Raw genomic sequence first — 25,541 nt, 5'->3', positions numbered from 1 at the left:
TGAAACTGAAAATTTGGCACAAATTTAATTCGTCATCATCATTATCATCCTCCTCCTCATCTGGACACTCGAGCTGTCGATCCAAATCTCACCAGCCAATGAGAGTAAAGCGCTGTTAAGCCCACCCACCTGATAGGTTTGTGCCCGAAAGGCGAACGTAAATGAAAAGTTTCAAAAAGCGTAAACGAGAACTCTGGCGGTGTGTTCGTAATCCTTGATTAGTGAAAACGAAGCTTAGAAAGCTATTAAACACAGTTATGCTGTTTATTTGAAGACCATGTTCAATTTTTGCCCCTGACTTCACTGTTTTCAGATTTCGAGTGTTTTTCTTCTTTCTCGTTGTATATTTTTGTTTGTTTCTTGAAAAGTTATGTTCGATAATTCTGGCACAAATTTCACGCCGTAGCATTGGCAAGTCGTCACAAAACGTGAACGGGATGTCCTTCTATCTACCCTTTAGATAGGTCAGTGGGCAAGGTATGTAAGTAGGTAGGTTTTAGGACTTGTTTTGTTTGTTTGTTTGTTTGTTTGTTTTTGTTTCTTTTGTTTTGTTACACAGTGAGAGCCAGCAAATGTGTAATGTGACTCCCATCCACAAAGGGGCAGTACAACACACATGTACACACTGGCCGAATTTGAAATGTCTCTCTGTTTCTTATAGGAAGTGCTGTATATGGAGTAATGGCGAATACACGCGACGGTTCTACTAGAAGGGCTTTGTTTATGCGCGCTATGTAGTGCACTATGAATCCAACAGAAAGCTATTTGGGATTTGACCATTATCCGTAAGTAGTGGACTTACTGTAGTGCACAGCTTGTTCCAAGCCGTGGCTTTGCACATTATATTGTATGTTTTGCGTTATTATATGGTTATAAGGTTGTTTCATGTTATTTCATGCTGTTGTTCATGGTGTTAGTGCTACAGTCGGTGTATAACTCAGATGTTGTTGTTGTTGTTGTTGTAGCTACAGTATGTGTGAGACACATCCTCACAGTAGCCCACCAAATCTTTATTCTTTTAGATTGCAGGTAGTTTACATATTTTGACGTTTATTTGGTCCCTATTTCTTTTATTTTTCTTGACAATCGTTGGTCGTTTTAACATTGCGGAGATGGCGAGTTAGATATCTAGCTGGTTATTAATGTATTTGTGAGCAAACGCATGACTTTTCATCTCTGTTGTTGCTGTAAGTTCTACCAGAGTTTCCTCACACAGTCTATTAGGCAGCTCAGAAATAATGTAACTTTACAGCTATCGAGTATCCTTGAGGGTTTAGAGATTAGACCTCATCAATATACATACACTCACCGAGCATGACACTTTATTAGGAACACCTGTACACCTACTCATTCATGTCATTATCTAATCTGCCAATGGTGTGTCAAAAGTGCAATGCATAGAATCATGCTGGTACGGTCCAGTAGCTTCAGGTCATTTTCACGTCAAACATCATACTCAGTGCAATAAAGAAAACGCATCCAGCGAGCAGCAGTTCTGCAGATGGAAACACCTTGTTGATGAGAGAGGTCAACGGAGAATGGTCAGACTGGTCCGAGCTGACAGAAAGGTTGCAGTAACTCAGATATCCGCTATGTACAATTGTGGTGAGCACAAAAGCATCTCAGAATGCACAACACATCGAATCTTAAAGTGGATGGGCTACAACAGGAGACGACCGCGTCAGGTTCCAATTCTGTCAGCCAGCAACAGAAAGCTGAGGCTGCAGTGGGTACAGACTCACCAAAACTGGATAGGTGAAGACTGGAAAAACGTAGCCTGGTCTGGTGAATCTCGATTTCTGTTGAGAGACACAGATGATAGGGTGAGAATTTGGCCCCAAAAGCATGAATCCATGGATGCAACCTGCTTTGTGTCAGCAGTCCAGACTGGTGGAGGTGGTGTAATGATGTGGGGAATGTTTTCTTGTTCATCAGTGTCCTTCCCAGTCACTGGATCTGAATCCAGTAGAACAGCTTTGGCATGAGGTAGAACGGGAGATTCACAGCATGAAAGAGCAAATGAAAAATCTGAAGAATTGCGTGATGCAATCATGTCAACATGGATCAGAATCTCAAAGAAATGTTTCCTCCATCATGTGGAATCCATGCCACGAAGAATCGAGACTGTTTTGAGAGCAAAAGCAGGCCCTACCCAGTATTAGTATAGTGTTCCTAATAAACTGCTCAGTGAGTGTATATAACTGAATATGTTAAAGATATTTGTACTTGCTAAGATGTCACTTTTACAGTGCATTATTATTATTATTATTATTATTATATATTCATGTAAGACATATTTTACAGACAGTAATCAATAAGAAAAAATGTACGTATAAACTTTTCTAGTGTCTACATTTTAACTAAAACAGATGAGCATCAGCATCTGGTGGCTTATCGTATATAAAATAATAATAAAAAAATCTTTCTGAAACTATGAAAGTCTAGACTTCAGAGTACTCATAGTTATGGCCCTGGGTGTTATTGATGTTATTGTTGTTGAGATTTTGTTTACCAACGGCACATTTTATCTTCACAGGGCATTGATGGACGTTGTACACGAGTTGATCCCACTGTCTGCAAACATCATTCTGTCACTCTCGGCTCTGCCTGCTGCTTTTCACCTGTTCAGGGTAAAATAATGAAGCCTTATTCAGCTGCTCACCTCACTAACTGCTTCCCGCTTTGACCTTTAAGTCAGATGTGAGTTGTGCTTCAGAATACAGTGACTTGCTGTCTGTGCTTTACTGACTGAGCATTTTCGTGTGGTTTACTGTGACTGGGCTTTTATGAAAGAAATCCTCAAACAGATACATGTAGATGTACTTCTCGAGTTTGTATTGAGAGTTGACTTGACTTAGTTGACTACGTTGATGTATGAGGTACGAACACAAATATGGTTTAGGTATACATAGATTACAGGCTTATCTGTTGCATCTCCCTTGTTTTGTGTTTTGTTTGGAAACTATTAGAGCTGAATGATGAAGATGTGTGTGAGGGTTTAAGAAACACAAATATCAGTAGTCATGATCGCAAAAACAATTATTGAGTAACGTAACATTTATGAGTCCATATCAGCATACAGTCATTAGACGATACATTATACGGTCAGTACGGGATTCTGCCGAGTTTTTTTGTGATTGTTGCAGACAAAAAGGCTTAATTTTGCTGCCGCTTATTTCCAAATTTGTGATGCAACTTGCACAGATTTTTTGTGCTTTTTTTGTGGAAAACTACTTGAATTGACGAAATTACAGTTGCACAAATTGTTTTGTAAGTTTTTTTGCAGTGATGTTTGTTGGTAAATGAGACCTTTTAGCTGTACTCATGTTCGACACATGTCATTCAAATAGGGCTTTGGCTGAATGCGCGTTGTGGTGATGTCACATGCCATGCCTTGGCCCAAATCTGCAGAAAATCTGAGGCAATTTTGTAAAATTGGAAGTGCCTCCAAATATTGTGGCGTTTGCTTGATTTTGCGTTCATTCCTGCGATCGTAAAATCCTGGAGGGATTGATTATATGTCAGGTGCATCAATTATTTATTATAATTTAAATGGGGAAAACAGCAAATAGGTTTTTGTAATTATTCCCAATCACATATATGTATAATCCTCTCTCTCTCTCTCTCTCTCTCTCTCTCTCTCTCTCTCTCTCTCTCCCTCTGGGCAGGACCACCGAGCTCCCTCAGTGGGTTTTTTCCTGATTGCCTGCTCTTCATTTCTGGCTGTTATCCCTCTGCCCCCAGCTCTGTCACAAGTCCAGAGAGATCTCGAGTGGGCAGGCGAGATACTGGGCCCGTCCCTGTCTGCCTTCAGCTTTTTGTGGCTCAGTGAAGATCGTTGGACTGCCCATGTACTCCTGATTGGTACAGCGCTTCTTCCGATGCTCTCCGATTGGCTGTCGGAGGACGGCTTGGTGATCATGACGCGCTGTGTGTCCTTATCAGCATTCTCGTGTGCTCTGACAGTGTGCATGTTTGCTGCCAGTGGGACTGGTGTGGTGGGCAGTGTGGCCCTCAGCCTTCCTGCTCTTGTGGCCCCCAGGGTCGGAGCTGGCAGCATGACCTCGCTGATATCTTCACAGGGTGCCAGAGGACTATTGGGGTGGAGTCTGAAAGTCATCATGGCTGTTGGGTGCTGGACAACGAAGTCAGCTTTAAATACATTCCTCCAGGATTTGAAGGGCTGGGACCGAACCCTATGAGTTACCACAACTGGTAAAATGTTTCTTGAAGCTCTTAAACTGATTTTGTTTTACATTACAGTGTGACTCCACAGTGTGCTGCTGTTGCTGTATACCTCATAGGACACAGTGAGTTTGCTGGCTGAAACTGTTGCTTACTGAAGCGATATTTATATACTTGCTACAGCTCATTTCTCCATATCAGCCTTGATAATATATCAGCTGTCATCAGGGTAAGTCAACTAGGGCTGAGGAAGGAATCACATTCAAATTTTCATATTTATGTATTCAAATGTATTCAAAAAGTTTGGCCGAAAGGAAGAAATAACTGCATATAACTGATGATCGTGTAATTAATTTTCATAAATTTACTCATTAATATTTTTTTAAAGTGCCTTAAAAGTAATATTACTTGTAAGCATATAAACATTTACAACAATCACTGTTTTTCAACAGTAGCATCACAAATTGTGTTCTATTGCGCATACAGTGCACTAAGTTGGTTCTTGGTATACTCTATATGAGTGAGCATAAATAGTGTACACAATGCCATTTGGGATTGTGCCTAGACAGCATAATGCCTTATATTAATTTTGCTTGTAATGCCTTATTTTCATCCTGGGTTCTCTAACTCAACAACTTCCACAACAAGAATAAACCATTCAAACTGGGGAATAAATCATAATCTTACCTGTTCAACAAAAAAAAATCAGTCCTGAATTCTTTTCCCTCATGTATTGTACTTTAACCATCTCACACCTGGTTGGCTGCACCTCCTGTCTGTCACTGTGTAGTTTCACTTCTTATAACATTTGATGTATCTGAGCTAGCGTCTGTATGCAAATTTCCGCCAAACCTGACCTCCTGACACAGCACTGCAAATTACTTTTACAGGATTGTCAAGGTGGACCTTATTAGAAAGTGTTTTTTTTTCTCCCATGACTCTTGAGTTTTTTCTTGACAAAGATAAACTGTGTACTGTAGCTTTAAGTAAAAAAGGCTTAAAACTCTTTATTTCTGACTGACCTGGAATCGTGTTGATGTAATGAAGTGTTTGAGACTGAGCTGCTAATGTTAAAAGTCTTGAGGACTTGTAACAAATTCTTAATAAAATTATGAATAAATAAATGAAAGAATTTCTCCCTGTTATTTCTATGTGCCTTTCTTGATCACAGTGTGTTCTACAGGGTGTCCCAAACGTCTCCATACATTAACACTTTTTAGTAAAATGTCTTACAAATTTGTTCATGCTTAGTTTTGTATTCTGTTTCTTTTTTTCAGACAGCGTTTAAGAATGCCTTTGACAAAAGAAAAACGTATTGAAATCATTCTCATGGCTGGATCGGGAAGCTGTCGCAAGGTTGCGATGGACATGGAATTACATGCAAAACACCAGATGTTTTTACACGAGTTCGTTATGAGTGGGACAGATGAGTTCGCGTGTGCTTATAAAGAAATGACGATCATGTAGAAGATGTTTTGTAGATAGTTACATTTTGCTAAAAAGTGTTAAGTTCCCCCATGTATTTAGACTTTTGGTACACACTGTATTTATGTGCAGTAGAAAGCACCATTGACCTTGAAGTTACGCACACTAGGGACTTTCTTTTTTTCTTGTTACTGACGGTGCTTTTTTTGCTCTGGAAGATCCTTAAAAGAGCTATAAACCTTTACAGATCAGCACTTTAACAGCAGCCATTTAAGCACTCTTAATTACACCCTGGCAATTGCTGAGCACTGTGAATGGCTTCATTTACATCTCACAGAAGCAATATGATTAATTATAAAGGCTCATTGATTATGACAATCATGAAAGATTTTAGGTTTATAACATGTCTGTAATAGTTAACCGCCTTTTTTTTATTTTTTATTTTTTTATTTGATCATCCAGCGTATAATTCTGTTTTATAACTCTAAATTTAGTTGGCACATGTTCAGGATCAGGTGGTCTTGTGTAAATGTTCAGCTGATCTGAGGTATTACCAAGAGATTAAACAGAGAACATAGACAGAGGAGGACCACCTGGAGCAATAATGAGAGACAGGGTAATGTCATCACATAGAGCTTGACACCAGTCTCATCTGCTTAAAGTCACAGACCATCATTATACTGAAAAGTTCCCCTTCAGTGTTGGGTTTATTTCATGATGTGAACAAAGGCAACAAAGAATGAAGAAAATTGTTGTGAACAAAAACATTGTTGTAGAAGTAAGTTACCCTTCAGTGCAGGGGTTCTTCTCAAAGATGCTATGACATGCTTCTGTGAGAAAGGACACCGATGTAATAAGAGAACTTACCACAGTGCTGTTGGATGCTTGATTCTGATTGGCCAGAAGGTGAGTCTAAAACATTTTCTAAAACAGCATCATCCTGACAATAGTTCCCACTATAATTAAAATCACAGGTTTAAATGAATGTACTTGTTATTGTTTCCATAGTAACAACTAATTTACAATGACTTCTCTATTTGATGACACATAATATGTGTTATTTAATAAAGCTATTGTTAATATTGTGATGTTTTCTGTAAGGACACGTTTAATTAACATTTATGGAAGGAGTCGCCAGTGTCAGTGCTTATTGACAATCAGAGATAAAGCTGTAATTTTAAGTTTTCCACCAAGGGACGATCTTCAAGACTGAGGTGTTTGCACTTGAGCTATGTCTTAACATCAGGAGATTAGTGGGGGGGAAATGAGGCTGGTGAGGTAATGAGGTTTTTAACTGCCATAAAAATAGTGATAATGGGAACTAATTTGTCTCATGGACGTTCCATCCATCCTTTTTGTGTACCGCTTATCCTACACAGGGTCATGGAGAGCCTCGAGCCTATCCCAGGTGACTTGAGGCACAAGGTGGGGGACACCCTGGACATTGCAGGGCACAATCGCACACCCATTCACACACTACAGACAATTTGGAAATGCCAGTCACACATGTCTACAACACATGGGAGGAAACCAGAGTACCCAGAGGAAACCCCCAAAGCACAGGGAGAACATGCAAACTCCACACACACACACAGGGGCGGAGGCAGGAATTGAACCCCCAACCCGGGAGGTGTGAAGCAAATGTGCTAACCACTAAGCCACCATGCCCCTACTCATGGATGTTCCACAACATTAAATGGAACTATAAACAGCTAAAAGTATGTTATTGTTTAATAAACTAAAACATGTAATTGTTGAAACTTTGCTGTGATATAAGTGGAGTAAAACACTATTACTGGAATATAATCAACTTCGCTTTGGGTCGGACCCCATTACGCCACTCCAGTGTTGATTATTTTCCTAAATCAGCATGCCTCACTGTAGTCTTTTCTTATGGAACAACGGACATATGAAATGCGTCATCCATTAACAGGTTCTTGTTGAACATCGTTCCATTGTATTAACGCAGACCTCCTGACACTGCAGGGCTCACTACGACAACACTGAGTACACTCTCTGCAGCTGGCGTCAGTGAGGGAGGAGGAAAGTAGAGAGGCACACAGTGTCCGTGTTGGAGAAGGAGGGGGAGGAGTAGAAAGAAATCAAGAGGCAGAAGAGCTCGGGCTCATTAGCACCACGTAGAGCTGCAATCGGCGCCAGAAGAATGTAGAGAGAGGAGAATGCTGCTGCTGGAGCAGCTTGATCTATGGGTAAGACTGCAGGCGACCTCAGGGAGCTAAACAATTCATTCCACTGCAAGGACAAAGAGTAGCAATGAAATGTCCTCTGTATGCTGAGTAAGCAGAAGCTCGGCTTCAACCCATCATCAGCTTTTTCACAGAGGAGATATATGTCTTTTGATCCAGCAGATGGGATTAATCTGCTCCTCTTTTTTTTCTGCAGGTGATGGGGATATGACATGGATATGATTACTCTAGACTGCAGATACAGTATGTTTAGCCGGGTATCGCTTGTCCGTGTGTGTGTGTGTGTGTGTGTGTGTGTTGCAGCGCAAGCTGAGTGGGGGATGTTCTAAAGAAACCAGAGTGTGTTTTCCACAGCTGACAGTGTGGTAAAGTGTACCTCGTGGAAGATGTATGCCTTCTACTCTCTGCTGGTCTACATCTTCTACACTGTTTTTAAGAAGGAAGAGGACACTGCACTTGATGGGGCATGTGGAGAGACCACAGAGGTATGTATATCTAAACAAAGAACACACACACACATACACAAATTCAGTATACTCTTACTTACTCCAAATGTGTTCTGTATTATGGTCACTGAATATCACTGGTCATGTAATGTGTAGTGCCAGTCCTATCTACCAGGTATTACTGTAACTGCAGGTTTTCATTCCATCCAAACAGGAAGTTGACCTAATTCCATTTAATCAATTAGTCTCTGTCATTAAATGAGACCAGCGCTTAGCTGATCAGATCTGATACCCTGATCTAGATGCTTTTAACATTCATAAATAAACATCTTCCATCTGCGCTAAAGTATTGCTGAAGGACCAAAAATGTAATGTGACACCGCTTGAAAATGACGTCTCAGTGGCACTTGAAGACACATGGTCAGATGTAAATTTACTGCTATTACTGATATTACTGTTAACACCAATGGAGTTTGACTCTTACATCACATTCTTCTCACGTATGCATTCACACTGTAGGAGCCTGGACATGTTTCCATGGAAACAGGGAGCAGGAGGAAAGGTAGCCACACCCCCAAGTTGAGAAAAAGGCAGTCTGACAGAATCAGTGATTCAAGTAAGTGTTATAATTAGAGATGGCACTGAGCCGATACCCAGGGCCGATACCAGCGAAGAAATGGTGGATCATATATCGGAGGAAAAAAAAAAGAATGAATTTGATCAAATCCTGTAACAAATGGAACTGTAAATGTTTACATACAAAGAAACTTGATTGTATGTGTTGTTTGGATCACTTTAAAATGATATTTGCTCTTTACACTTTATTATATTTGCAATGTAAGTGAACATTGTGGCTTTGTGTAAGCCATGTTTTTAGCTGTGCATTTTTTCCTCTATTTTTTAAGTGTTTCAATTTTTTTTGTAAATGTTTAAAGCATATATGATGGATATCGATATTGGCTGATACTCAAGGTTTCAGTATTGGTACCTCTAGTGTTCTGATTATCATAAAAATAATCATTCATCGTCATATTCACATAAACCTGATGGTCATATTGATGGGTTTTATCCCAGGCAGCAGCAGCAGTGACAGCGATGAACTGTCTCTCAGTGATGAAGATGCCGACGTTGATGACAGTTATACCGTCCCGGCCAAGACACCTTTGGCAGCCTTCCTCTCCTTCAAACAGGAAACGGAAAAGAAGAGAGTTTCCAGCGTCCACACCGAGACAGGGGAAAAGGTAAAGAGCTGTATCTCAAGCTCATATCTGCAGGAATAGCAATAAGTATGCGCAAATAAAGCATAGTAGTAATGAATGTAACACAGCTGTAATTTCTCATATGTCGGTCTGCAGGTGTTCGAGTCTCCTTTGGTGGCTGTGATGTCTCATCTACTGAGCTTCCTGGAGCAGTACTCCCATCTGCAACAGCTGCAGCAGCAGGCTGAGCAGTACCGCATGCAGCTGTGCAGACATCGTGTGCAGCACCGGCGAAAGATGAAAGCCCTGCGCAGCTCCTACAGGCAGCGCCTCCGTGACAAGAGGAGCGTCATTCACAGCCTGGAGGAGGCCATTGCTCAGCAGCAGACCCCTTCACCTGATAACGACAGTAAGGACGTCTGTGTGACTTTGTTTTTCTTTTTCTTTTCTTTTCTTTTTTTTTCTTTAAAAATTCAGACAGAACAGGCGGTGCATATGGTACACTTTTAACCATAAATATTCATTCACTAAGGATGTTAGGCCCCGCCTGCTAAAGTCTACAGCATCTCAGAATTGAGTAATTTCACGTTTACAGTAACATGCCTGATTGAACTTCGAAAACACTGGTCTGCAGTAACGACTATTCTTTTAGTTTTTCTTTCTTTCTTTTTTTTTTAAAATAAAAAATGCTAGCATTTACCTTAGTGAGTTATGGATAGCTGTTGTTTGTGTGGAGCTTTAATAAAGGTTCAGATCTACTGAGTGCTACCCCGAGATGTATGGAAACAGGGAGGGGTTTTGGTTGTGGCAATAGAAGGTGAGAGGGGGAGGGGAGAGAGAAGAACCTTGGAAGAGCAAATGCGAGCAACTTAAAAGGATTGTGCTTTGTGCACTATTCCCTACAAAATGTCCTGTATTCAGTGATCTGAATGGAGAGCATGCATAGCATTCCCTGAGAGCTAATATCAGAAACTCTTTGCATCGCAGTGATATCTATGAGAACGTTCTAAAGCATTACACTATATTTAGATTGAATTTTTCAGGAACTCCAAGAAGTTTACAATAAGTAAAATCAATACGTATAATCAGGGACGTAGTCCCACATTTTACCATGGGGTGGGCAGGTTTGACTCAATGATTTTACAGGGATGGAGCAAAAATACTAATCCACATTAAAAAACAAAATGACATAATTTGGCTACCAATCTGTTTATGGTCTTAATAGAATCCATAGTGCACATAATCTTATCTCGCCTGCTATAAAAACCGCACATGCATCACATCTTTACATTCGGTCAGCAGCCCGTCCTACTTGTAACGTCTTTCTGAGCTTCTGAATTACAAATGAATGTACAAATAAGAGATACCATGTACATACAGTACACCACCCACTTCCCCTGAATATCAGATGCATGGCCTGCATTTGCAGGTTGGAATGTGCTACTATATTTCACGGCATATTAACAGTAGGCATCAGTCGGATGTTCATTACATATTTAACCAATGAGATTTGCAGCTCCTTCGCCTTGTATAAAACTTTCAATGACAGGTTTCATATTATCGACTGGTCTGTGCACTCAAATGAATTTATCTGGAAGATCTTTATAGGGTAGTGTGATTTTAAGGGCACATGCTGGAAAAGGTCCAACTGCTTAGTCAGTTTCTGGACGGAGTTGTTGCTGAAATGCAAAGAAGCAGTCAACCCAAGCCAGAGCAGAGAACAAGTTATTCATTTCCTCATCAGATTACATTGGTAAGAGGTGACGCATGAGGAACAAATGTCAAAAATAACTGATAAAGATGTCTAGACCTAGCTGCTTCAAGTGATTTAGATGCATCAAGTGATTACATACATCACGCTTTTCTGTGGGCTACCAGATGATCTACAGTATCGCTCAAACTGAAGCATTGCAACACTGCCAGAGGAAATTACACATAAATGAATTAGATCTCTCAGATGGCACCAACACCGACAACCGTGTGTGACATTTGAATAGTTTGAATAAAACATAGCGGTTTCAGCTTCTCTTAGTCTTCAAAGTGCACTTACAATAAGAGGGCAGATGCACTCACGTTGCTGTTATATATAGACATGGAAAGGATTTGCCCCTAAATTGTGCTGAATTGCCCCTAAGCATAAATGAGTGTGTGGATGAATGAGTACTCTGCAGTGGTACTCATCTAGATTGTATCTCCTGCCAGTGCGCCCAGTAGAATTACCACCACCCTGACCAGGATAGTGCAATTGCTGAAGATCAATGATGAATTTATATTCACTGATGGCGTGATGTTGAAATATTCTACATGTTAGTTAAACTTTAAACTTGTATGTTTTAGATGCTAATCACTCCATAATCACACATTGTGGTGATGTGATTTATTAGATAATGATCATAATGATGATAATTATACTTGATGATAATAATAATACTGAAAGTATGTACAGTACAACGCAATGCCAGGGAAATTGAATATTATTATTAATTAGTGTGTGCGTGTGTGTGTTTGTGTGTGTGTAGCAGGATCTCCGGGCCTGCATAAGCTGGTGCAGTCTCTGTGTGGCCTGCAAGGAGAGAGGAGTCTGCTGAGAGGCGAGCTGCGTCTCCTCCACTCACAACTTGAGCAGAGAGAGCAGGACCGCCACTCCAAAGTACAAGCCTTCCAACAGCAGGTAATACTAATGCTCTCTCTGTCTCTATCTCTCTCTCACTCTCTCTCTCTCTCTCTCTCTCTTCCCCCATGATGTCATTTTTACCCATCTTTCATCCATCCCATTTCCAGGCCAACATCCCTCCCTGCATGCCCCAGTTTCCAGGCCTTCTAATAGCAGGTACAGCTCTACTTCAGCTTATCCAAGAGGTCCAAAATACCATCTATCCACATATATTTGTATTTTCTTTCATTTGTACACCCACACTGTCTTTGCATCTTTCCAGCCTAAGAAAAATGTCCCAGACCTCATTCTCCTTCTCCTTCATAGATTGATGAGCTGAAGAGCTGCATTGAGGAGCGAGAAGAAGAGATATCCAAACTCCGCATTGCATCTGTAAGCACTCTTCTCTGTCACACCTTCTCTGAAGAATAACAGCGATTATGAAGTAGAATCCATTCCTAAAATTATTCACATGGCAAGATTTGAGCTGGGGCTTTTGTGCTTTGGCTTAGGGAGCAACAGACTCAGAAAAGCGTGTGCTGTGCTTGTCAGCTGAGAATGAGAGTCTGAAACAGAGCCTGTCAGTGACTCAGGGTCTCCTGCAGCAGCTGTCCATCATCCCGTCTCAGTCCAGCTCATTGCTCATTAAGGTGAGACTTACTGGATTTTTTTAAGGTCCTTATCATCTTCCTGTAAATATGGATGAGCATGTATCTAGGCCAGTTTTTGGGTTATGATACCCAGCACGCTGTATACGAAGGTTATATATATATTACATTATTACATAATTGCCAGTGTGAAATGATCTGAACTGATTATTATTATTTTTATTATTATTATTATTATTATTATTATTATTATTATTATTATTATTATTATTATTATTATTATTAGTGGTAGTAGTAGTAGTAGTAGTAGTAGTAGTATATTTGATATAGAGATTGTTGTTTAAACGATATGACAAGAACTTTGGCTTTTTGCCATATCAAATTATTGGTTTGCTTAGGCTTTACTACAATGTTGATACATTTTTGGTACAATGTTGATAACTGAATGTGCATGTGCATTATTACACTATTTCTAGGATTGTATTATAACAATAGCATAAAACAAACAGAAAAGATAATAATCTGTATAGTAATCATCTTCCAAAATTTCAAACCTGTTTCCAACTTGTACAACTATTATGTAGAAAATATGTACTGTATATCAGGCCTGTAGACAACATAGTGGAAGGGGGGGGGGGGGGGGGGGTCCTTTTTTTTTTTTTTTTCAAAAAGTGGACCTTCCTGCAGTTTTCCGACTCATTTTTTATTTACTCAAATATTTCATTTTGGTGACTTTTTATGCACTAATCTGTGCTGGATTAGTTTGTCTGCTGGTATCTTAACGAGCACACTTTTTGATGCACCGAAAATATTTACTACAGTGTTGTCAAATTGCTTACCAAGATCACCTTTTTCAGTCCAAACACACACACACACACACACACACACATACACACACACACACACACCGTTCACAAGCTCAGAGATCACATTAGCAACATAATACATTTAAGGAACTTTATTGGAATACTACTAAACTACAAGTCTGAGTAAACTGAGTAAATAGTATTTCTGGCCATCAGACATCTTATGCACACTCTCTTAGATTTCTTCAACTGATTTCGTGGCCTGAAAAATCCTTGATCATTAAAACATCTCCATCTCCTTATATATATATATATATATATATATATATATATATATATATATATATATATATATATATATATATATATATGTTTGACCTTCCCTGAGCTGTTGTGAATCATCTGTAAATATACAGTATGGGCAATTTATGTAACAAATAGCGTTTGTCAGTTTTTACCCCAACATGAGGCAGCGTACCAGCAAGAATGCACGCTATAGTAGAACAGATCTTTCTGGTCAAATCAAATACATTTTGATTGACATCACTGCTATGTATACAGACACAGTGAGACAAAGTGTACCTGCAGGAACATATTGCATTTGTATACAGAGCTATGAACTGCATATAATGCAAGTAGAAGGCGTGAACATGTGCAACACAAAGGTTCAGGATGGCTGATCAGAGTAGTTGTACGTGCTACCACATTTATGCTTTACTATTATTTAAAAACTGTATTTTGTGTTTATTCAGGTAGTCTTTGTTTTATCTTAGATTTTGTTTTAATTTCTGAAACTATTGAGTATGAGATATACACAAAAGCAAAAAAAAAAAATCAGGATGAGAGCAAATACTTTTTCACAGTGCTGTATATAATGGTGTAATAAAGGTGCTAGCACAAGTGTGCATTTAACATACAGTAATCGTGTTGACATGGTTAAACAGGCTTCACTATGCTGGAAACAATTAATCTTAGAGACCAAGAATTCACAGATCAGCTTTTGCTGTTCAAGGATCTGCTTGCAGCGGCTTCACTGTTGATCCATTTTGCTGTGGCTGTGCAGGAGAATGAGAACCTGCGCAGCCGCGTTCTGCAGCTGGAAAGCACTCTGCAGCAGCGGGTTGAGCAGCTTTCACACCTGGAGCGCCAGAGCGAGCAGGACAAGTGGTGCAGGGGAGAGGAGCTCCGGAGACGAGATGAGAGAGTGAAAGAGCTTCAGCTCGAGCTGGACAAGGAACGCAGCAAGGAGCCTATAGTGAAAGTGAGAGCACACTATACTTCCTATAGTTATCCTTTGATGTCTATTGATTGAGAACATGCAAAAGTATATTATACTCACCAACAGCTTCAGGCTATATATTTATGCCTCACTGTTATAAATATAATTATACATTCCTTATTAGGTTCATTAATTCACAGCAGTTAACGAATAATGAGCTTAAAGATAGAAAACTGTATAATAAGATAGATGGATGGATAGATAGATAGAGCAAAGGGGAACTTGTATATACATACATACATACATATATATATATATATATATATATACTTTGCTAAATTCACCTAATATTTTTATTGTGCTGTGCTCTGTAAACTTAAATGAAAGTTAACATCTCTATCTGTTACACAGAAGAGCACAAACAAACATGTGCATTGATCTTCAATTGTACATAAAGATTGATGGTAGTCGGATTCACTTTAATTTTATTTTCTCACAGTATGTCACTCAGACGGTGGAAGTGGAGTCGCCTTCAACAGTGAGGCAACTCACTGAGACCAGACAGAAAAACGAACAGCTAAAACACAGGTTGTCCAGTCAAAAAGAACGATGCAAACAGCTGGAGGAGAAAATCAGGCTCTCTGATGAAGTTAGCTGCAATCTTCAGCATAAGGTAATTTTAGCACTTGAATCAAAAATCTGGATAGAGTTTGACATTAAAGGTCCATCTGAAGTTGAAATCATATTGGTCATATTTGCTCATGAGATTTATTCATATTTGATCAACGCAAAGAACAACGGCTCCTGCGCAGGGCAATGGAGTCACTGTAATGGGGTCTGAATTTTTACCCCAGATTGCTGCATATGAGAGAGAGATTGGGACTCTACAGGCAGAGCTGATGAAGGAGATCGAGCATCTGGAGGAAAAAAAAGATGAGGCTGTGAAAGCTGCTGCAAACTGTTCACAGGAGCAGTTTCAGAGCCTGCAGGATCAATTCATGAGTGAGTCTGCATTAACACTATACCATACCAGAGTACTCCATGCTAACTTTCTCTGTACCCGGACTCTATGACTACGTTTACATGGACAGCAGTACTCTAATTATTAACCTTGTTCTGAATAAGACAATATTGTGATTAAGGTGTTTACATGAGTTGCTTTTAGAATACTCATGTTCCCATGTTGCACGTTATACAACGTAGATCGATTAACGGCACACGTCATTACGTCCCCACGCCGTCCGACGTTCTCTCCAGAATTTCACGTATCAACATAGAGTTCATCTTCATTATGGTACCGTATACAGTTTTGGGTGTTTTTATTTTTAATTTCATTAATGCTTCAAGTGCAGTTAATAATTTGTCATACTGTACATGCAAATAGACGACTGCTTGAAGCTGTGGGCTGTGTCCAAAACCGCGTACTTACCTACTATATATATATGTGTATTTCCCCTACTACATAATAGGTAAGTACGCGGTTTGGGACGCAACCGTGTTCTCTTGTTTGTCGTCAAATGATTGAGCACTGCCGTGTGTGAACGTGTCCTGTTGCAAAATGCGGTGAAAACTCCCACACGATGTTAATAGTGGGATTTAAGGTGTTTACATGTCTGTAATACACTTCTATAATGCTACTAAAACAGGAATACTCCACGTCTTAATTCGATTTGTGTTTACTCCAAGTATGACTTTAATCAGATTAAGGTCATCAATAATCGCTGTTTACATGCTAGTTTCTTAATCAGAGTATCGTCTTAATCGGGTTAATATCAGAATATTGTTATCCATGTAAATGTACTGTATTGGTGTCACAGCTGTAATGATCTCAAAACACTGTTTGAACATGACCTTTCTAACTCTCATGACAACAGTAGCAGATTTAAATTTTATGCTTGAGTTACAGTCTCACTCTGTGTATGTGTGTGTGATTATCAGCTCTACAGCAGCGGCTGAATGCTCTCCCTCCCACCCTGCGCTCTATGAAGACAGACTATGCCAGCCTGCGCAGTCAGGTCCGCAATTTTGCTGACTTTTATGGATCGGCCATCAAGGAGGCGAAACATCAGGCAAGAAGAAATTATATGTATGATAAAACCCCCAAATATGATTCAATTAGATCAATAAATGAGTCTTGATTCCTGCTGCCATGAGATTTTATTTTTTATTGGAAGAAAATCAATACTACAACTTGTCCATGCAATAATATGGAGCTAATATTAATAGAGGTTTTATTTTGCATGTAAAAAAAAAAAAAAAAAAACCTTTATGATATTATTCTGAACGTGTAACATACTAGTGGAACTTTTAATTTAGTAAGAATTGTAAAGGAGCAGGACAAACACAGGGGTGTATACAGTAAACAATTGATAAGACACAATGAGGTTAGTAATGAAGGACAGAGGTGAACACTAAACTGTGAAAAAAAATTGCAAATAAAAAATTATAATCGCAATTAAATTGCAATTGCAAATAACAGATGGACATCTTTTGGATTAATGTTCATTTACATTTCACTTTTATGTGTAATACACTACATAGGAGATTATACAGTATACTCGGAAAGGATAAAGCTCTTAACACTAGCCCATAGACTAAAGTTGAGTAGTTACTAGTGTAAAAGACTGGGAATGGTCTCATAATGATAAACAGTGTGTGTGCATTAGTAAAGCAGTTTGGAGATAGAGATTCAGCTTCATCAATGCACACACACACACACACACACACACACACACACACACACACACACACACACACACACACACACACACACACCAATCCTGCTGTTGTGTATTATAGTTAGTGTGAATTGAATATGTTGTCTCTACAGATGTTTGACAGTTATGAATGGTTAATTAGTCAGTATCAGTGTGTTTTTTTCTCTACGAGATGTTTTGTGCTGACCCATTCGCAGATTTCAGCAGCAGTAAATGAAATGTCCGAGGCCAATAAGGACCTTCTGGAGAAATACAGGAAAGAGGTTGCCCTTCGCAGGAAATACCACGAGCAGTTGGTAGAGCTGAAAGGTAGCCTGTGTTTCTAATAATATCTAATAAATATTTCTTATTCTGTATGCATACACATTAAACCAAAGTTTTTCTTCTGTTTAGTCAAATTCAAGAAAGCAACGTCATTATGTGTCTCTTCCATCAGGCAACATCCGTGTCCTGTGCCGTGTGAAACCAGTCCTAAAAGAGGACCAGCATGACGAATGCCAGGCCGTCGCTGTGACCACGGACCCACACAATGAATCTGCTCTCACTGTCCTGAGTAAGGGCAAAGCAAAGACCTTTGAATTGGACAAAGTCTTTCACCCTCAGGCTACTCAAGAGGAGGTAAGCATTCTACAGGGTGTCAGAGAAGTCTCCGTACATAGTGGACTATGTATACTAGCACCACATCAGTTGTGTCTTCGTCAGTGGATGTTCGTGGACGTCCACTTCTCGGTTGGTCGGTATCACTTCCAGTCTTGTTGAATTTGTTAATAAGTTTGGCAGCAGTGTTGTGCGTGTGTGATGTGCTCGGCATGTTTCTTGTTAAAGTCCTTCGGAACTTTGTGACGGATTCCTGATCCATCCATGAGAATGATTTCAATACACTTTTCTTTTGTCAAAGGCATTCTTAACCTTTTCTGGACATTTCTAATCAGTAAAAACAAATGAATTATTTTATTGCCGCACATCTCTAACACTGTTTGGTTCCTGTGTGTAGAGTATCAGGGCGATGGGAGAAGGGGGGGGGGGGGGGGGGTGAGCTGGGCAAACAATTCACACCTCTCCATAATAACATCGGTACAGAGATAAAAACAGACAGCACAACTAAAGTTATATACACACACTTTTGGGCACCCTGTGTATGTGGGTCACCATTTGAGCTGAAAATAATGGTTCATTGTGGTAAAAAAAAAATATGATTAGACAGGATTCCTCTTTTGCTTGTTGTTGTACACATATAAAGCACTTTGTGTCTTCATCTTTTTGACACTGGTTTATAAATGTGTGCACAGGAAGAAGTGTAGTGGTGATACTTGGATCATGAAGTAGCTTAGAGGCCTTCTGTATTAGAATAGTATTCAATACTATTATAACGCATGGGACCCAGAGACAGTAGGACATGTGTGAAGTGTCTTTATTTATCTTTTTACATAAAGCATTTGTGAATGTTTTATAGAACGCAAACAGATACATTTATTCATTCATTTGTTCATATTCAGTAAGCGCTTTATTCTTTATTCTATTCGGGAACACTGTGTGAGGCAGGGATGCACTCTTTATGGGACCTCTGTACATTTCAGTATACCATGCATACGCGCAGACACACACACACACACATACATTCTCACCTATGCTGCTTTAGAGTAGTTTAGTCTAGCCAATCCACCCAGCAACAGGGAGGTAAGAGGAAACTAGAGAACCGAGAGAAAACCAACACATACACAGGGAGAACAAATGAAACTTTACACAGACAGTAAGTAAGCTGAGCTCAGGATTACCCTGGAGCTGTGAGGTGCTGTTTCCACTGTTCTGCCCAGAATTTAAATTAGTTCAACCAAGGCAAAAGTCTAAACCAGGCTAGCTTGATAAATACAGGAACAGGAAGTAAAATACAGACAGAGGAACTAGCAACGCTATTTACTGTTTAAAATGTCTATACAAAGAAAATAAATTAAAAAGAAGAACAAGTACTGATCACGTTTCATTTCAGGACGACCACATGAATGTGTATAATCTTGATAGCACAATGAGACTAATAATGACTGACATAGCTAAACTATGAAAAAACAAAAAGTAGTAGGAAAGTATAACTTGGTAACATTTTCTAAACATAATAAATGATCATAATCAAATAATCAATGAAACGTCCTTATCTGTCCAATGTCCATACTCAGGTGTTCCAAGAAATCGAGCCCCTGATCACCTCCTGCATAGATGGCTATCATGTCTGCATCTTTGCTTACGGCCAGACAGGCTCAGGGAAGACCTACACCATGGAGGTACAGTGACCTAAATGATGAGGAAAAGCAGTCCAGTAAAGATTTAGGAACATGTTGTCGTGAACTGATCATTGCAATCCATGTGTGGCCACTTTTTTTGTTTTGTTTTGTTTGACTGAAAATGCTTTATTGTTGTGGTTTTATTAAGTTACAGCTCCATTCAGAACCAAACCAGTGGAATTCATGCATACGGTCAAAAATTTTGCATAGACAAAGACGATGAAACAACTTGTTACAAAACATTTGATGTGCTTCTTCATAATTACAACAAAAATGAAACAGCTATGTATGTTAAACTGTAACTTGTCCGTGCAGGATTTCGTGGAGGGTTTTAGGGGTTTTTTGTGATTGCTGCAGACAAAAATGCTTGATTTTCCTGCAGCTTTTTTTCTAAATTTGTGATGCAACTTGCGGAGTTTTTTCTGCTTTTCTTTCTTTCTTTTTTTTTTTTTTTAGCCAAAAACTACTTGAATTGACGAAATTGCAATTGCATGAAATTGTTTTGTACGGTCTTTCACAGTGATGTTTGTTGGTAAATGACACCTTTTAGCCGTACTTGTGCAGTGCACATGAATCTAAAGGCTTTGCCTGAATCTTGGCCCAAATCTGCGGTATTTCTGAAATATTACAAATATTGCAGAGTTTACTTGATTTTGCATTCATTTCTGTGATCACAAAATCCTGGAGGGACTGATTAATAGACCAGTTTTTTTTGTTTTTTTTTGACACAGCACTGCCAGACGACAAGCACTACTTTCTTCAAACCACACTAAGAAAGACACAACACTTAGTTTTCTGTTGATTTTGCTTTATGTTAGAGAAAAAAAATTTTAACGGTACATTTTACATTTTAAAAAATCCATAATAGATGCAATCTTTTGTCCTTACCTCTACGTCCATTAATTAGTCAGTAATACTTCTTTAAGATGCTTAATAGCATAATTTTTCCATACAAATTTTGTCTTTAGTATGTACTTCGATTATTTTTCCCCTATCTATATGATATTTGACTGCATGGATTTGCATGTATACATATTTAAAAAAAACTCGATACACACTATATGAGCACAGAAATGATAAGATGTCGTACTATCCAGGGTCCTGTGGAGAACCCAGGCATCAACCAGCGAGCTCTGAAGCACCTTTTCAATGAGATCGAGGAAAGGAAAGACATGTGGACCTACACGGTCAATGTCAGTTCAGTGGAGATCTACAATGAGGTTCTCAGGTATCATATCCTGTCTAAGAATTGGAAAATTGAAACGGAGGCAAATTGTTCATCTCCTCTTGCAAGTAATGTATTGACAAACCAAGTGGGGTGAAAATCATATACATGAAATATTGTCTTTTTCCTCGAAATCTCAGAGACCTGCTGAGTAAAGATGGAGAGAAGCTGGACATCAAAATCAATCCCGATGGCACAGGTCAGCTACATGTGCCTGGTCTCAGGATCAAAGAAGTCAAAAACTTTCAGCATATCAAAAAAGTGAGTCTCTCAGTGTACTGTAGTTTCAATCAATAATCTTGTAAGCATAAAGAACATATTTCTGGATGATCTAGTAATTTATTAATTGTGTGTTCCTGCAGATTCTGGCAACAGCGCGGAGACACAGGATAACATTTGGAACACAAATGAACCAGCACAGCTCTCGTTCACATGCTCTGCTCACCATCACAGTGCAGGGAACAGACCTCGCCACTGGCACCAAAACCACTGGTCAGCGTCACAGTCGAAATATATATAGTGCCTTACATAAATATTCATTCCCCTTGAATGTTTCCACATTTTTTATCATTAGTACCTCAAACCTAATAGGGATTATGTGGTAGCTCAGTAGTTAAGATGTTGGACTTGGTTGTGCGTTCAAATCCCAGCACTGCCAAGCTGCCACTGTTAGGCCCTGGAGCAAGGGCTTTAACCCTCAACTCCCCAGTTGTACAACGGAGACATAAATGTAAGTTGCTCTGGACAAGGCCGTCTGCCAAATGCCATAAATGTAAACTATGTTATGAATCTACTGTACACAGAATGTCCCATAATATTGAAGTGGGATGAAGGGGGAAATATCAATACAATACATTCTCAAAATTATTTCTAATAAATTTTTGCTTGTCCTGACTAAATCCCTTCATACCCAGTCACTGATATTCAGTGGATGGCGTCCTCTTAAGCAGTCCCAGTTGTGCCAGATTTTATCACACATCTATTTATATTGAGATCACTTGGCAACTCCATTCAACTAATTATATGACTTCACATAGTAGCTAGTAGTAGCTAGATAGTAGGGCACCAGAACTAATTCCTGGTGTAATGTTGGTGAATACCTATGCAATCACAATTTCAAATTGTTTATTATTAAATCAGTTTGCAAACTATATAGAATTGTTCCCACACTTCACCATTATGGGCTATTTTGCATTGATGCATGATATATAATCCCAATTATATCCACTTATTCCGGATTATATCACTACAAAATGTGGAAAAATTTCAAAGGCGTGAATACTTATGCAAGGTATGGTACATGCCTTATTCTAATGAGTGGGATGGAAAGTAATTCAACTGTACTCACATTATATACTGAAGAGAATGTGCCATTTGTCCAAGGAGCCTCTTGTGATTCTTCTCATAGAAAACCTAAGCCTAGTCATAGGCTAAAAATATCAGCTGAATTAGTGAACAAGATAAGCTTGCACTGCTTGCACAATTCGTCCTATGAGAGAGCCTGCATACCACTTTCACAAAAACCAAAGATTTATCTTCAGTTGCTCCATTTTTAAAAATGACCAGAATGACTAAAGCCACCTTTGACATCTTTAGGCTTGGGATTAAACACAAGTTTTCTATGTTAAATATCTGTAGAATGAACAGATTTCTTTCTATTAAGCCCAATCCTCCAGTGCATCTCTGCTCCAGGTAAGCTGAATCTGGTGGACCTGGCTGGTTCGGAGCGTGTGTCCAAGTCAGGTGCGGAGGGTGAGCGGCTGAAGGAGGCCCAGAACATCAATCGCTCATTGCTGGCACTGGGAGACGTGATCCAGGCCCTGAGGGGCCGCCACACTTACATCCCCTTCAGGAACTCACGCCTCACATATCTGCTGCAGGACTCACTGGGCAAGGGCAACAAAACAGCCATGGTGGTGCAGGTAAAGCATGTGTCTGTATTCAGTACTGCAGTAGATAACAATAGTAAGAGTAAGGAGGATAAAATACCCAACGATACTTAGGCGATAAACAACGGCATTTAAGAAATATATAATCTCTTGAAACTTGAACTATGTTGTGTACATTACTTTCTCCTTAGTGGTTATTAGTTGTAGTAATACGTTTGGTTATTACAGCAATAAATCAGTTATTTCACACAGGAAGTAAATTGTTTAAAAAGGAATGCTCTCATATAAAGATAAAGAGGCTTATTTTCTCAATCTGAACACTCACAAGGAGATGCATCAAACCAGACTAACGCACACACAGTGCAAGTTCACCTCTCCAACCCTTTACGCTTTTCTTTATCATTTTCAGATTTCCTCACTGGAGAGGAATGTTGAAGAGACCCTGTGTTCGCTGAAGTTCGCGCAGCGTGTGTGTAAAGTGGAGCTGGGCCCTGCTGCACGCAAGATTGAAAGTGGAGGCCATTGTGAAAACTACTCCTAAAGCTAACTGCACCTGCACACTTCTGCAACTAGAAATCCAGGATGGTTTTTATTTTTGCTTTGTCTGAGATTTCTAATGAGACTTCCATTTTATTTTAAGGGCTATGGTTCGGGAAGCCACACAAGTAGCATCTATTTCTTACTGCTCAGTATTCTCAAGAGCCATGGTTAATACCTGATAGCATGAACAGCAGTGGCTCCTTTCTTCAGGCTGTGCAGCATGTCCGAGTGCAATATGCAGAATGCACTTTTACCAGATACTAGAAAACCACACCGTCCTGCTTGATAAAGGACATTTTATTGATCGGACACTCTTGGGTGCATCAAAAAAATAAAAATAAAAGGTCATTACAGTTTATCCACTATAACGACTGTACTGTCACTTTCTAGGTTTCCGCCATCACTTCCTCACTCGTCTGGATGCTGCTGTAATGACCCTTTTAGACATTTTCAGGTTAATGATGTGACGTGTGTCAGTAGCTGATCTACGCGGAGAAGATTAAGAGCTTTTGTGATTATGTAACTGTATGAAGCTAGTTTTTGTGTTCACTCCATTATATCTGTGTACTGAGGAGCAGTCATGGTAGACTGTCAAATGTGTGGCAGTCTGGGAAACCTATCAGGCATTGCTGTGGAAGAACAGGAACTTGGCCTTTGACTTGGCCACTACAAAAATTGTCTTGGATCATTGTCTTGCTGCATAATCCAGTTGCGCTTGAGTTTCAACTTATGGACTGAAGACTGGACATTCTCCTTCAGGATTTTCTGGTAGAGAGCAGAATTCATGTTTTCCTCAATTATTGCAAGTTGCCCAGGCCCTGAAGCAGCAAAGCATCCCCACACCATCACACTTCCACCACCATGCTTGACCATAGGTATGATATGACCATAGGTTCCACTTTCGACTCATTAATCCACAGAAAATTCTCCCAAAAGGTTTGAGCATCATCAAGGTGTGTTTTGGCAAAATTCAGATCAGCCTTAATGATCTTCTTGGTTAGCAGTGCCTTTCACCTCACTACTCTTCCATTCATGCAAGTGTATTTCTGATAGTGCAGTCATGAGCACTGACTTATTGATGCAAGAGAGGCCTGTAGATCCTTTTGATGTTGTCCTTTGCTCTTTTGCGACTTCCTGGCAAGTAGTTGCTGTGAGTAGTTGCTTTGCTCTTGGAGGACTTTTGGAATTTCGGCCACTTCTGGGAAGGTTCATTACTGTGCTGAGTTTTTCCATTTGGAGATATCGGCTCTGACTGTGGTTCTTTGGAGTTCCAGAGCCTTTGAAATAGCTTTGTAACCCTTCCCAGACTGATTTATTTCAATCACCTTCTTCCTCATCATTTCTGGAATTTCTTTCAACTTAGGCATAGTGTGTTACTGTGTAAAACCTTTTAACCAACTTCATGCTGTTGAAAAAGTTCTATTTAAGTGTTGATTTGATTGAACAGGGTTTGCAGTAATCAGGCCTGGTTGTGTCTAGTCCAACTGAACCCCATTATGAATGCAGTTTCATAGATTTGGGGAATTAGTAACTATGGGGGAAAATACATTTTCACACAGGCCCAGTGTTGGATAACTTTTTTGCCTCAGTAAATAACATTATCATTTAAAAACTGTATTTTGTGTTTACTCAGGTTGCCTTCGTTTTATCTTAGTTTGTTTTAATTTCTGAAACAATGAATCAGTACAATGAACCTTGAAGTCTTCCTGTCCACATGATGTAAAAGTAAACGTGATTCATCTGACTAGACCATCTTCTTTCATTTCTCCATGGTCCAGTTCTGATGCTCACGTGCCCATTATAGGTGCTTTCGGCAGTGAACAGAGGTCAGCAGGGACACTCTGAACCGGTCTGCAGCTATGCAGCCCCATACACAGCAAGCTGTGTGTTCTGGCCCCTTTCAATCATAGCCAGCATTAACTTTTTCAGCATTTTGTGCTACAGTAGCTTTTCTGTGGGTTTGGACAAGACGGGCTAGCCTTCACTCCTCACGTGCATCAATGAGCCTTGCGTGCCCATGACCCTGTCACAGTTCACCTGTTGTCCTTCCTTGGACCATTTTTGGTCAGCACTAACCACTGCATACCAGGAACACTCCACAAGACCTGATGTTTTGTTGATGCTCTAAACCAGTCGTCTAGCCATC

At 39.6% G+C, this 25,541-nt stretch overlaps 2 protein-coding genes across 2 annotated transcripts; both read left to right on the top strand.

Moving 5' to 3' along the window:
• The first annotated feature begins 627 nt into the window (after nt 1-627).
• On the top strand, nt 628-5,317 carry LOC108275085 (uncharacterized). Its single transcript, XM_017485700.3, has 3 exons — nt 628-785; nt 2,537-2,630; nt 3,669-5,317. The coding sequence occupies exons 1-3, from the start codon at nt 745-747 to the stop codon at nt 4,200-4,202; spliced, it is 669 nt and encodes a 222-aa protein (XP_017341189.1). The 5' UTR covers nt 628-744; the 3' UTR covers nt 4,203-5,317.
• A 2,296-nt stretch (nt 5,318-7,613) lies between these two features.
• On the top strand, nt 7,614-23,813 carry si:ch211-257p13.3 (kinesin-like protein KIFC3). The gene is made up of 19 exons (XM_053681223.1): nt 7,614-8,302; nt 8,783-8,879; nt 9,338-9,504; nt 9,619-9,871; nt 11,982-12,133; nt 12,443-12,508; nt 12,628-12,765; nt 14,593-14,790; nt 15,248-15,421; nt 15,603-15,750; nt 16,687-16,817; nt 17,663-17,774; nt 17,902-18,083; nt 19,637-19,741; nt 20,839-20,969; nt 21,107-21,227; nt 21,329-21,458; nt 22,659-22,888; nt 23,265-23,813. Exons 1-19 carry the CDS (start codon nt 8,204-8,206, stop codon nt 23,394-23,396), a joined length of 2,766 nt encoding a protein of 921 aa, XP_053537198.1. The 5' UTR covers nt 7,614-8,203; the 3' UTR covers nt 23,397-23,813.
• Nucleotides 23,814-25,541: the final 1,728 nt, after the last annotated feature.

Source organism: Ictalurus punctatus, chromosome 1, assembly GCF_001660625.3.
Source record: "Ictalurus punctatus breed USDA103 chromosome 1, Coco_2.0, whole genome shotgun sequence".
Taxonomy (NCBI): Eukaryota; Metazoa; Chordata; class Actinopteri; order Siluriformes; family Ictaluridae; genus Ictalurus; species Ictalurus punctatus.
This window is presented reverse-complemented; position numbering and strand designations above follow the sequence as displayed.